Source organism: Schistocerca americana, chromosome 1, assembly GCF_021461395.2.
Source record: "Schistocerca americana isolate TAMUIC-IGC-003095 chromosome 1, iqSchAmer2.1, whole genome shotgun sequence".
Taxonomy (NCBI): Eukaryota; Metazoa; Arthropoda; class Insecta; order Orthoptera; family Acrididae; genus Schistocerca; species Schistocerca americana.
In genome coordinates, this window is record NC_060119.1 from 816112217 (window position 1) to 816126460 (window position 14244).

General features: G+C 41.0%; 1 protein-coding gene across 1 annotated transcript in view; it reads left to right on the forward strand.

Annotated features, from left to right (window-relative positions):
- The window catches only part of LOC124546062, a 120561-nt gene that overhangs the window by 51525 nt on the left and 54792 nt on the right, over window positions 1-14244 (forward strand). Inside the window, exon 3 of the mRNA XM_047125010.1 lies at window positions 4507-5212. Within this exon, the coding sequence (XP_046980966.1) occupies window positions 4507-5212 (706 nt within the window). The remainder of the gene's footprint in view (window positions 1-4506; window positions 5213-14244) is intronic.

Here is a 14244-nt window from a genome sequence, read left to right on the forward strand (position 1 = left end):
GTTGATGAATAAATGAACATCGTAAAAAAATCTCGTACTTTTTGATCATACCTAGAATGGGGCGATCGATGGCCTTCACGGGTTAGATCGCCGCCGGCGACAGTACGTCACATCCAGTGCCTTTCCATGACTTCTAGTCACTCAGTGTATATTAATGATTTACCGGATAATATTAATGCAATTTATAGGTGTATCTATATAGAAGCGTGTACATTAAAAGTTTCGAGTTGAATGTAAAGAAATATCGACCTGGTGCAAATATTCACAAGGCTGTCGTAATTTAAATCCATGTAAAAATCAATAAGCCTATAACTATAGGGTTAATAAGTCATTAATAAAGTCAGTCTTGTTGGTTCAGCGAGATACCTGTGAGGGACCGTGAGTGATGGTATGACATGCAAGCAACTGAAAAAAACTGGCAGGATTCGATTTATGGCTAGGATGCTGCAACTAGTCTACAAAAGGCGGTTGGAGAGAATGGAAAAGAGGGAGACGCAAGAGGTCATATGGGAGTCTGTCTCGGGAGAGTGTAAGGAAAATACTGAAAACTTTCTACTGATTGACCCTCGAAGAAATCGTCGAGTTTTCGTGAAAAACTTAATCAAAAAATTACAAGAAACTTTTTTCAGCGAACATCTGTATCTATTCTTTGCCACCTGAGATGTGATTTCTTGTTGTGGGTTGATTTTAATTGATCGATATATTGCGAGATGCCAAGTCTTTATTCGTCCCCTGTAATAACAATTACCTTCTTTACCGAATTTCCCGGTAGCCATTTTGCTTTCTCTTGATGTTCTGGTCCTTTCAAATAAGTTCTCAAATCGCAACAACTGACAATTAACAGACCTTTTCAGACATATTCATACATGATGCTTCAATGACCAAAACCACAAATTTGTACTAACTCGAGATAATATAGCATAAAAAAATGAAATGATTGTGTGGCATTGATGGCCGGGAGGCCCCGCACGGGGAAGTTAGGCCGCCGAGTACAAATCTTATTTCAAGTGACGCCACACTGGGCGACTTGCTCTTCGGTAATGATGATGAGGACAGCACAACACCCAGTCCACGAACGGAGACAATCTCCAACCAGGCCGGGAATCGAACCCGGGCCTCCTGTATGATAGGCAAACACGTTACCACTCAGCTAAACAGGCGAACAGCGTAGCATAGAGTCTATATAACACCATTAGTTTTTCTTTTAGTGCACGACCATTATCGCCAGGCCTCTTTCTTCTTTGGAGTTCACGACACCACCACCACACGATTGCAAAGTGCAAGTGACTCCTCAATTGTCTAGTCCAAATTACACTTCCACAGTCGCTTTCTGCGCTGTGCCCGCATTTTTCTTTCTCATATCTGTACTTAGGTACAACAAACCTAGGCACAGTAGATGCTCTTTACGCTACTTCTAATTAAAGTGACGATTTTTCAAACGCACGTTTTTCATCAGTCTAGTAAATGGGACGTGAGACTTGTTGCTATGTTTTATAGCAACTTATACCACTACACACTATAAGTTATCGCTCCCATTACACAAATACTCATATAAGTTATAATTTTTCCCATACTACATCCGTGAATGGAATGGTATAGAACTCTTATATCATCATAATCAGTCATTTGGCATACGTTATTGGATAAAAGCCTTCTTTCCTCAACGTGCGTTTGTTCATTGCACGCAGATCACAACTCGCGGATTGTGATCTTCAGGTGTGCTTTTCCATCCGCGCTGCTCACGTTTCTAGTGCTATACACACATTTTATTTTGGGCCGTAGGCTCAGTTTGTTTTCAGTTTTTCCTTGATCTATCTTCAAGCCATTAACCTAGCTACATGTTCCGGCCATTTTTATTATATTTTCAGTATAGTCCACTTTACTCCATTGTTCGAACAAATTGTTTCCCTGGCCCTACAAATAATTATCGACATGCATTCGTTCATCGCTCGCGCAGCACACCTCAGATGTTGAATAAATATGTGTCGCTGGCATGAATCAAAACTGATAATACGCACTGAATATGTAAGGATCAGGCAAATGAAAACGAGACACATGAAAACCGTAAGTAAATTTTCATTATTTTCAAAGTAATCGTCATAACTGTTAACACAATTGTCCAAATGTGAGACAACATGGCCATTCCTTCACGGAAAAATATTCACGGTTGTCTACGGAACCTTGATTGTATCCAGGCGCGCATCTCTTCCTCCAAAGGAAATCGACAGCCACGAATGTCAATCTTCAATGCTTCAAAAATATGGGGAGGCTTACGGATTGTATGGAGGATGTGTAAGAGGTTCCAGTGAAACTTCCGCTATGTAATCCAAACATCCCTGGCAATATATGGGAGGACATTACCCTGCAACAGAGTGATGCCGTCCGTCATCACTCCTGGGCGCTTGCACTTGATGACCTGTTTCAAGCCGGCCGGGGTGGCCGAGCGGTTCTAGGCGCTACAGTCTGGAACCGCGCGAACGCTACGGTCGCAGGTTCGAGTCCTGCCTCGGGCATGGATATGTGTGATGTCCTTAGGTTATTTAGGTTTAAGTAGTTCTAAGTTCTAGGGGACTGATGACCTTAGAAGTTAAGTCCCATAGTGCTCAGAGACATTTTTGAACCTGTCGCAATTTTTCCAATGTGTCCACGTACTGCTGTGCGTTAATTGTGGCCAGTGTTTCAGAAAGTCAGTGAGCAGCGGATCCTTGCAAATCAGAGAGAACGGTCATCATGACTTTCCAAGAGCTGGCGTGCTACTGCTTCAATTACGCTGCAGCAGTTACGACGGGAAGATCTTACACATCCTCCACACAGTCCAGATGCCTCCCCATTCGACTTCCATATTTCTGAGGCTATAAAGAAAAAATTGTTTCGGGCGAAGAGGTGATTGCCTGAGTACGACCATGATTCTGTAGGTAACTGCGAACATTTTCACATGAAGGCATTGGCCGTCTTGTTCACAGTTTTTTACCTTTTTTTCCCACCTGTCTAATTTTCATTTGACTGTTCCTTATATAAACGTTCCATTTGAAATACCTTACAAGCTGTGAGGACGGGGCGTGAGTCGTGCTTGGATAGCTCAGATGGTAGAGCACTTGTCCGCGAAAGGCAAAGGTCCCGAGTTCGAGTCTCGGTCCGACACACAGTTTTGATCTGCCAGGAAGTTTCATATCAACGAACACTCCGCTGCAGAGTGAAAATCTCATTCTGGAATGTATAGTTTACCAAAAGAAATTCAAGCCATTTTTACTCTTGCGGTTATTACTTTCACAGCCCATCGAACAGTTGTATGCAACTACCCTAAAAACAATAAATCGTCAACTGATTCCGCTACTTCCATGTTAATTTACATCATTTTCTCATGTTTATGTTACATATTATTTCAGTCTCATTGTAATTTGTTTTCAGATCTACTAGGAAATTTGATCTATTCTGTTCTTACATTCCTTGGGAAGTTTATCTACACAAGAGGCAAACTGGAAGTAATTCAGATGTGTTCCACTAACACGTATTCCACCTCCTTTCTTCCTAGTTTATGAACCGAAGAATTTTTCAGGGGCTGTTGACAATACATGTGGTGATATTAAATCTTTTCTCTGAATCCTCTTTCAATTCTGAATTTCCCACTATCCGGAAGAAGTCTGAGAAGGTGTGGTAAATGAGTATGTTTTTTCCTGAAGAGAATTTTCTTATGTCAACTGTGATTTTTTTTCTGATTCGTTGATTTATTTTCCATCTGAATTCCATTTTCGCTCCTTTAATCTTAAGATTTACCTAAACTCACTTTGTTTTGAGAGCGCCATCTTATTTTGATACGCGCAAAGTGCTTCCATTTTCACAACTGTACTGTAATTTCGGAATTTTGCTTTGTGGTAAGAAAAGAAATGAAGTACGACTGAGCACAAGCTCGGATTGAGGAATGGTGGGGGAGGAGATCGTGCGTGTTCTTTTCTAACGCCCATCGCAACGTCTGCTACAAGCGATTTATTGAAACATTGGAAAAATAAAATCTGGACTGTCAGATGGATACGAGCCCCATTTCTTAACGACAAGTGGTTCTTAAGTTACATTTGGCTGGTTTAATCGGAATACTACCAGGTACCACACTTGTTCAAAAATGACTCTGAGCACTATGGGACTTATCTTCTGAGGTCATCAGTCCCCGAGAACTTAGAACTACTTAAACCTAGCTAACCTATGGACATCACACACATCCATACCCGAAGCAGTATTCGAGCCTGCGACCGTAGCGGTCGCGCGGTTCCAGACTGTAGCGCCTAGAACCGCACGTCCACTGCGGCCGGCTACCACACTTGTACTTAGTTGTTAATACAGAGTACACATTAAGTTTCTAAGGGTTGCTTCCTCTTGCTAATGTATACCTAGACTCATTCCACAACCTCCTAGGTTCTCCTTCTTGGTGGGTGCTACTGAACATGATGCATAGATGAATAAATGTTTCTGTGGGATGATACGCTTTTCCAAATCTCTTGGCGTTTTGGACAGGTCTGTTCGTGATCATGGGGGTGAGCACGTGCGGCAACGGGTCAGGCTACTGCCTGCTGGGGCTGGACTGCACGCTGGACGACGACTTCGTGGCGGACACGAGCGGCGGCCACTGCCGCGGGCTGCTCACCGCGTTCACACCCAGCGCGCACTTCGTCTGCTGCCGCTACACCATGGACCCCGCCGTCGAAGACGCAGACTCTGCGGACGACGGAAACGCCACCGACGTCACGGACCAGACCGAAGCCTCGGCCACCGTCAGCATCACTACCCTGTCACCGCACATTACGCCGGACGTAATGAGTGAGGTCGCGAAAGGCAACCGCTCGAGCACAGTGGCCACTAGCAGTAAAATCGAAGAAAATTTGATTGCGGCCAATAATAAAGCCAATATCCCGGGAATCAATTTCTTTGTAGAACCTGAAACCAGGCGAGACCAAGAGCAACGCATCCAGAATCCAGATACGTTCTCTGCCGATCAAGGAAGTCGTATAAATGAGTTTGTCGAGTACTTCAACACTTTCCTCGAGAAAAATACCTATCAGTACGACCCTGTGGATGAATACACCCAAGAGATGACGACTGTCGATCACAAGCCCTTCGTTTCTGAGAAACATACCAATGTTGCACATCCGTATTTTGAAATAAGTTCCAGGCCCGATTACGTGGATAACAACAAAAACAACAATGAACAACCAGCACCGAGGTGAGTTATGATTATTTTATTATATTATTCTTTTGTGCAGTGTGTAAATAATTGCCAACTGCGGGCTCACAGTTACAGAGAACAGAAATTAACCGATTCTCTCTAATACCTTTAGTACTTCATCAACGTTTCAGGCTTACGTTCACAGTTTTCCCAGTAATCTGTGATACTGTATACGTCCTCTCTCTTTTCACAACCCTCAAAATAACCTGTGTCAATGATTCCGGTGTCCCTCTTTTACACTATTACACTGGACAATATCGTAACATAAACTCTTTCGTTGTTTAGGTCAGTCAGAAGTTACTGGGTTTGTGGGGAGCAAGTAATGTTTCCTCGTTACACGATAGCAAGAAGATCGTACTTCGACCACCTTTTATTCCTTGCACACGTCGCACAAATAGACAGATGAAAGACTTTTCTTTCTGCTTCAGTGCAAGCGACTTCCTAACATGATCCACAAATCTGCGTAGTATTTAGCAGTTATCTTTTAATTTTTCTCAGGTTAAGCCACTTCCATTTGTGTCCCAAAAAAAAGTCCATATACCAACAGACGATTCTGACTTTGACGTTTTGGTACAGCATCAATAATTTTCGCCAACGCTGTTTTTTTCTGACATCAGGTTGTGCACACACATAAGTCACAAATCAGAGCATAAAATTTGCTGAATTACAAACTTTGTTGAGAACTTTGTTTCACACAAGTAGAGGAAGAGGAGATTAGTGTTTAAAGTCCCGTCGAAAACAAGGTCATTAGAGACGGAGCACAAGCTCGGATTAGGGAAGCGTGGTGAAGGAAATTGGCCGTGCCCATCCCGGCATTTGCCTGAAGCGATTTAGGGAAATCACGGAAAACCTAAATCAGGATGGCCGGACACAGATTTGAACCGGCGTCCTCCCGAATGCGAGTCCAGTGTGCTAACTACTGCGCCACCTCACTCGGTACACTCAAGCAGAGCTCAGCTTAAGACAGTATCTGTCAGTACATCACTTTTTCTTTTGTTAGTTAAATGTAATTATAAGATTTTGTTCTAACACACACAGTTTTTCAGACAATAACCTATTCATCATTTTGAAAGATTTAGAATGTGAAAATTCTCTATCTATATTGCTGCATTACCAATGCAATTCTGTGTCTGCCCTGATATGCTAATTACGGAAAAACATGTCTTTATACAAAAATTTAATTTAAACTTTTGGTGAACAGTTTGGTAGCCCGAAGTTGGGAAGGTATATTATATTTTAGAGATATGCTAGAGCCCCTATGCAGTGATTGCGAAGACCAAGATTGTTCTACTACAGCACAAAGGGGGCTGTCTAAGCAGTCATTCTTCCCACTCTGCATACAGGAATGGAATAGGAAGAAATTCTAAAACATAGGAGATGATCTCTTCCGCTCTTTGCAGCAGTTTTGCAGAATATGGACGTAGATGTACACGGAAATATCGCTAAATTTCCATGAAAGAATAGCATATTGTTTCTGCACCTTCACGGTTGATAACCTCGATTATTCCAAGGATAGTATAAAAAATTTCAACAACGTACAGCGTATAGTTCATTGTTACAGCCATCTGAATTGGTCAGCGTGTCGACTGCGTTTGAACATGCAGAAAACAGTTTCGTGCTTTTGTTAAACATATTCATTTGAAGGTTTGGACTGCAGCATAGGTCAAAACAGAATTGGATGAAGTTAACGCGGACACTGCACTATCAGTGAAGACCATTTACTTTTGGATTAATGAATTAATGTGGTTGGACAGGCACCAAATGCGAAGCATGCTCCAGCTGTCCAACTGAGGTCATCACAAAAGAAAACATTGACAAAATTCATGACATAATAATACAAGACCACCAAATGATGACTCGTGAGACTGCTGAGACTGTAGGCATCTCAACTGAGTGAGTGTACGAGGGGGGTGCCCAAAAAATCGGAATTAGTTTTTAAAAGCTGCATATTTTCAAATTGTTTACAAAACGACCTTATCCCCTTCAAAAGACTCTCCATTATAACTAATACATTTGTCCTCAGCATGCTTCCATTGTTCGAACATTTTTTGTGTCCATCTTTAGAAATGGCTGACAGCTCCTCCCTCGTTTTTTCTTGACTTCTTCAATGGTGTCAAATCGGTGTCCTTTCATAGCCCTTTCCATGTGTGGAAATGAGAAAAAGTCATACAGAGCCAGAGCAGGCACGTAAGGTGCTTGAGACAGCAGAACCATGTCATTTTTAGCCAAAAACTGTCTAACAGAGATGACCGTGTGTAGGTCTGTTGTGATAGAAGAACCAATCTCCTGTCTGCCAAAAATTGGGTCCTTTTTTTTGAACACTGTTGTGCAATCTTCTTAAAACTCCCAAATAAAAGGCTTGATAGACGGTCTGACCTGGGGGAGCAAACTCTGAATGAACTACGCTACTGGCATCAAAAAAGCAAATCAGAATTGTTTTTATGTTGGTCTGACTTACTGACATCGTTTTGGACAAGGTGACGATGACGTCTTCCATTGGCTTGACAGTTGCTTTGTTTCTAGGTCATAAACATAGGACCATGACTCATCACTAGTAATGACATTTGATGGAAAACTTGGATCAATTTCAAACTGTTGTCTCAAAGCACGACATGTTTCAACTTGGCATTCCTTTTGATTGTCAGTCAGAACCTGAAGAACAAATTTGGCAGCAACCCTTTCCACTTCCAAATCTTCAGTTAAAATTCGCTGAAGCGAGCTCCACGATAACCCACGAATCTCTGGCAGTTGATCAATTGTGTGTCGAGGGTCTGCGAGCACAAGTACTCGAATTTTTTTTACCCCTTCGTACAATATCACGCACGGAGAATTGGCTACCAAGCAGCTGTGTGCCAGGTAGGTGCCGCGATTGCTCACAGTGACCAATAGCGCCTGTGCCACAACATTTAAATTTCAACACAACATCTGGCAATGTTTAATCACAGCCCGCAAGACTTTTTGTGCCGACTTGTGGCTGTAGATGAAACCCAGGTCCATCATGACACACCAGAGACAAAACAGCAGTCAATCCAATGAAAAAAATTTGCTGACAGTACCATTTTGTCAACTGTTAGGATGGTCACTGGTTTTTGCGAGTCCCAACAAGAACGTAGCCAGGATTTTGAAAACAGAGGGTCTGACCTTAAAAAGGCTCATCATTTTCATTTATTCTAAATATATATATGAGAAATACTCAAATGTAAAATTTATTATTTCTTTATTTGGCAATATGATAACTTCACTCTATTACCAAAACAATTAAAATACAGTCTTCGACGCTAATAAACTCCTTTGTTGTCGTTTATATGATGTTTATTTACAGATACATTAGAGTTGTGACGGTTGGAATCACTGTTCCAGGATATTAGGAATAATGCATTTCACATTAATAACAACATCGTTCTTGTAGTAAAGTTTGAAGACGTGATGTATCGCCGTTCCACAAGTGAACCCTTTTACTCAACGATACATAGCCGCCTTCCACTATAAATATCGCTGAACTACGCATATTGTCCAAAGCTTACGCAAAATAACATTGCAATTAAATAGCGCCTGCTGTACAAATAAATGATTTTCCCTAAATCAAGGTAAAAGTAAGGAAAAAATAATTTTTATATCATTGGTTCTACAATTGAAAATCATTGCAGTTTGAAGACGTTTATACATCTGAAAAACAGTTTAAACTACTAAACAAAACACTGAGTAAAAATAATTATTTTGAATGTTTTTAAATAGATTAAAAATATTTAATACATACTTCAGTCATTAAAATCGTTATGTGAATGTCTCGTATTTCAATTAGCTTTGCATGACAGCAATAGGAGAACTATAAACTACGTTAACCAATTCAGTTACACATTCCAAGAAAAAAAAAAGCACATGTAAAGAAAAACAAATGACTACAATTTCAGAACAACTGGATTATTTATACAAGAGAAAGAGCTTTACAAATTGAGCAAGCCAGTAATGCGTTGATCCACCTATAGCCCTTGTGCAAGCATTTATTCGACTTAGATCCGTCTTCTTAACGGATATCATACTAAATTCTGTCCAATTGGCGCGTTAGACAGTCAAAATCCCGATCTGGTTGGAGGGTCCTGCCCATAAAGCTCCAGACATTCTCAAATAGGGACAGATTCGGCGAGTTTGCTGGCCAAGGTACGGTTTGGAAAGCACGAAGACAAGCAGTGGAAACACGTCGTGTATGGACGGGCATTATCTTGCTGAAATATAAGCCTAGGATGGCTTACCACGAAGGGCAACAAAACTCGGCGTAGAATATCGTCGACGAACCGCTGTACTGTAGGTGTGCCGCAAATGACAACGAAAGGGGTCCTGCCACGATAAGTAATGGCACCCCAGACCATCACTCCGCGCGATAATCAGGCTGGCATCCCACTGCTGTCCAGGGCGTCTCCAGACACGTATTCGCTGTTCATCAGGGCATACTTCGAAGCGGGACTCATTGCTGTAGACAATTCTACTCTAGTTAATGAGATTCCACGCCGAAGACGTATCTGGAGACTCCATAAAATATGGAGTTTCCATAAAGAAGGATAAACCATTCTACTCGTCAGTGATCTTGGCGTTTTTACCAAGCAGAGATATCACCTCGTTCGTTACTTAGGAGTACTGTATTTTGTCAAACCACTAGAAAGCAGTCATGCTCCAATTTTCCTTCACTCTCTAAGGCCGTATTACACTCTTCTTCTTTCCATTTGGATTTGAGCAAGGAAGTGATCGGGAATGTATGAGCGCGAACCGTTTGGGACATTGTCATTCTTTTCTTACTGACAGGGCTGTTGGAATAAACAGATCTCATATTGTTCTGTTCGACAGAGAAACTAGAACAATTTTCGATTGCGAAAATGCAAGGAATCTGGAATTATCCAGCATTATACCATCCCAAATTTCTTCATTTGCATCTGTCACTTTTTGCATTGTAAAAAGATCATTTTCTACCTTATAGTATATCTCGGAAGATAAACTCATGGGTCTAAATAAGGAAAATGTGGATCATTATTTAGTTATCGTGTGGCTTTTAGTGTCGGCAGTCTCCAGAGAGATGTTCAGCTTACCTTCGATGCAGCTCTTTTCATTTAAGCAAAGACGTTGCATCTTCAGGGGAATTGCATTCTGTCAGGGAAGGGAGAAATTCGAAAGGAATGAAGTGTGGCCCGTAGAAAGGGACCAATCTCAAATTTGCCTAAACTGAAAATGTGGAAAAACTACTATCAAGGTTGAGAAAGAATTCCACGGATTCGCCTCTACTCAGCGCCTCAATCTGCAAAGTTACCCCAGTTGGTGGAAAATTTGGAAGAGGTGGTTGCTGTAGAATTTTTTAAAAATAATATAACATGCATCACAACGAAAGATGGAATTCCGATATTCCATGTTTTTCCTTTAATTGTGCATGTTCAGTCATCTGATGGTGCATAATGCAAGCATATTATTAAGTTTATAAGTGCATGGAATTCTAGGCTCAGTTAGTTATAATTTTAGAAGGGCGTAATCAGAGTTTAGACGAAAGGGGGAGGGACTGTGGGCGGATACAGGGCAAAGTCGACTCTTGACGAATTCAAGCAGCCTTCTGATAAAATCTTTTAGAAAAGAACGAAATATAAAACGTGCTGTCATCACATACCCCTTTCGCTCTGCACAAACTTCCTCATCCTTCCGTATCAGAACTGGTTTTCATAACTGTCACTCACGTGACCACATTGGACTATATTTTGCCAATTGATGTGCTAATGATGGAATTTTGCGCATTTTTCTTAAAACAAATGCAACCACCGCCGTTTGCGCGATAATTTGTTGATCGACGCGATTTTTTAGCGGCACGGACAAATCCAAATCTGTTTTGACGCACTGTTTTCAAAATGGTTCAAATGGCTCTGAGCACTATGGGACTTAACTACTGTGGTCATCAGTCCCCTAGAACTTACAACTACTTAAACCTAACTAACCTAAGCACATCACACACATCCATGCCCGAGGCAGTATTCGAACCTGCGACCGTAGCAGTCGCGCGGTTCCGGACTGCGCGCCTAGAACCGCTAGACCACCGCGGCCGACCGCACTGTTTTAATTTAGTGTTATTTCTAATGATGTTTAGAGCTCAGCTGCCTTCTGAAATACTAAAATATTGCAACCCCAAAGATCTATCAGTCTCCATATAAAGACTTCAGTGCATTATAATAGCGCATACAAATTTTTCAGTTACCGTAACGTTGGTGTATGAATCAAAATCGCTCTTCTCCTTCTTGTTTGTTACAAACTTATCGACAATTAGAAACTATCACAACAGCACACGGCATAAAAACAATAAACGCCAGAACATCTTATATTAAATTCAATTGCAAGTAAGAACTGAACTGATCGATGTGCTTGATAATTATCGATGGTGCGTAGGGTCAAATAGCCTAAATCACACCACTTTTCATAAAAACTGCTGTAGAAGCCTTAAAAAGTTCTGTTTCAGTTATATATGTAAATAGAAATGAACATTTGTGTTTTGGGAACAAAAAGCATTTAAAAGAAATTTTTTCCATAATATATACTATTTATTTTTGACCATTTTGTAGAACTCTGCAAATGGCGCCATTTAGGCTACGGTTTTCCTAAATTGCAACACAGGGTGCCAAAATCGCACCTGTTCCTACTGTTGTGCGGTTTTTGGTTGAAAAACCACTCATCTACATTAATTTAACCCTTAACATTTTCGAGAGATGATGACGATGAACCAGTGGTATTTTCGTTGCTTCTCTGCCTCTTCCTTTTGAGGGTCCAAGCCCAACAGTTGATTTCAGCATGGAGTGTCCCTAATATCTTGCAATGTATACTTATATTGGCATGATGTCAACAGTTCAGCTTTCTGAGCACCTTTCTTTAATCTTTTTCCTTGTTTGGTAACCGGTTTTGGCAAAGGACTTATTTCATGGACGGTCACAGCAAGACTTCTGGAAGGGCTAATTTGAAGTGGCTGCGATACCTTTGTATTTGCTGCATTGGAGAGGCCTTCTTCAGCTTCTTGACGACCATTCTCAGCAATGTCATTGGGAAGAGTTGGCGTCTCTTCAGGTCGATTTGTGTTGCTTTTCTGTGAATGGGTAATGACTGGAACTAAGTCAGTATCGGAAAAGACATTTCTGTCTACGGGCCAGATTCCAGTGGTTCTGAAACCATTCATCGCATTGCTCAAGGTCGCTGCTCGGCTGTACGCTTCGGAAAGTAGAGAACAAATTTCGAACTGAGTCACTGGAGGCTCTTTAGCTCCCAGTCATTTGCACAGTGCGTCATCATAATAGGTTTGCAACGGCTAAAATATTGCCACATCTAAGGGCTGCAAACGGTGTGTAGTGTGCCCCAAAAGTTGTAAAACACCATGCGACCTTGCAAGTTTAATAGCTTCAAGATTCTTGGAGTGTGTCGAGTGTCCATCCCACACAATAAGAACTTTTCTCTCTGCCGATGGTTTGACATAAGCAATAAAATGCTTCAGCCATTTAATGAAGAGCACACTATTAATATAACCACTGTCTGAATTTTCCACAAGAGCTCCTGGTGGAGCACCAGTTTTCAGGAAAGGATGCATCCTAAGCCTCTTAAATATTATCATGGGGGGCATATAATTACCACTAGCACTCGTACGGCAGACAATTGTAGTGTTAGTTTCTCTTTCGGCACTAGAAACACTACCCACCTGATGTTTCCCTTCTGTGCTAATATCTTAGGAGATGTCTTTTGTAAAGTTGGGAAACCCGATCCGTCAACATTGAAAATGGTCAGAGCATTTAGTTTATGTTCGTCTACAATTTTTTCCAGAATATCAGAAAACTTGTTAACATTTTCTTTATTACAACCTGTAGCCCTAGCAATAGATACATTTTCAGGCTGTCATAAAGTTAGTGTCGGATGACGTTTCACAAACGCGTAGACCATTTCTTACCACCCATTTTTTTCTCTTTACTGAGTGGGTTGTCAAGATGAGGATTAGCCTCAAGTATTTGAAAAGCTAACTTTCTTACGTCAGTTATCGTAAGACCGAACAGATTCTCTTCGAACTCTTAAATGACATTAGCAAGTTGTTCTTCAGCTGAAAGTGCTAATGCTGTTTGTCTCCCATTCATTGCCCTATTTTTGCCACAGTTGACTCACCGTATAACTTCACCTCGAATATGTCTTAGAAACGTTTTCTTTGGTATTTCATATTTTCTGCAACATTCGTTAAGTTTTATTTTCCCTTTTTTAAACTCCTCCAATGCACATGTTATACTTTCTGGAGACCACTTCCCGTATTTCTTCCCAGCCATCGTAATGGAAATCTGCAATGAAGAAGGGAAAAAAATAATGCCTGTTATGAAACGTCAACTTTCACGATCACCGCAAAATTATTTTTCTTAGCTTGTGAATATTAGATTCCATAAATGTATTAAAAGATTTAGCCTAAATGACTTGTATTACTAAGGTTCTTAAATCGCACCAGTAAAGATTCCTAAATCGCACTGGTGCTATTTAGGCAACTCAGCAGTGGTGCGATTTCGGCAACCACGCCATTTTATGAGTTTGTCATGCTGTAAGCTAAACAATTGATTGAATGGCAATTATAACGATGTCAAAGAGTACTTAAACATATCTTAATTATATGTAATAGATATGAATGAAATTATGTTTCGTACCTTAGTAGTAGGCTCCTTACGAAAAGTACACAAACCTGACATGCAAATCGTCACTTTTCTTGTAAACCAAATACAACACATACTACCGCAGCCACTGAAACCAAACTATTGTAGCATCATGGGAGTGTTCCCTAGTTTTCATCGTATGATTGAAAATCAAGATCTCTCAATTTCACTAGAGGGCAACTAGGTCGTGTGTAATTTCATTTAGGTGATGAGGGGTGGGGGAGGGTCCATACCTCCGTTTGACTATGTCTTTGTTTCCAATCGTAGTAGATTATTTGCAAAAAGGCAGAACCATAACTGGACCCTATTATGGTTCATTGGAGTATCGTCTGAAACTTGCGTTGG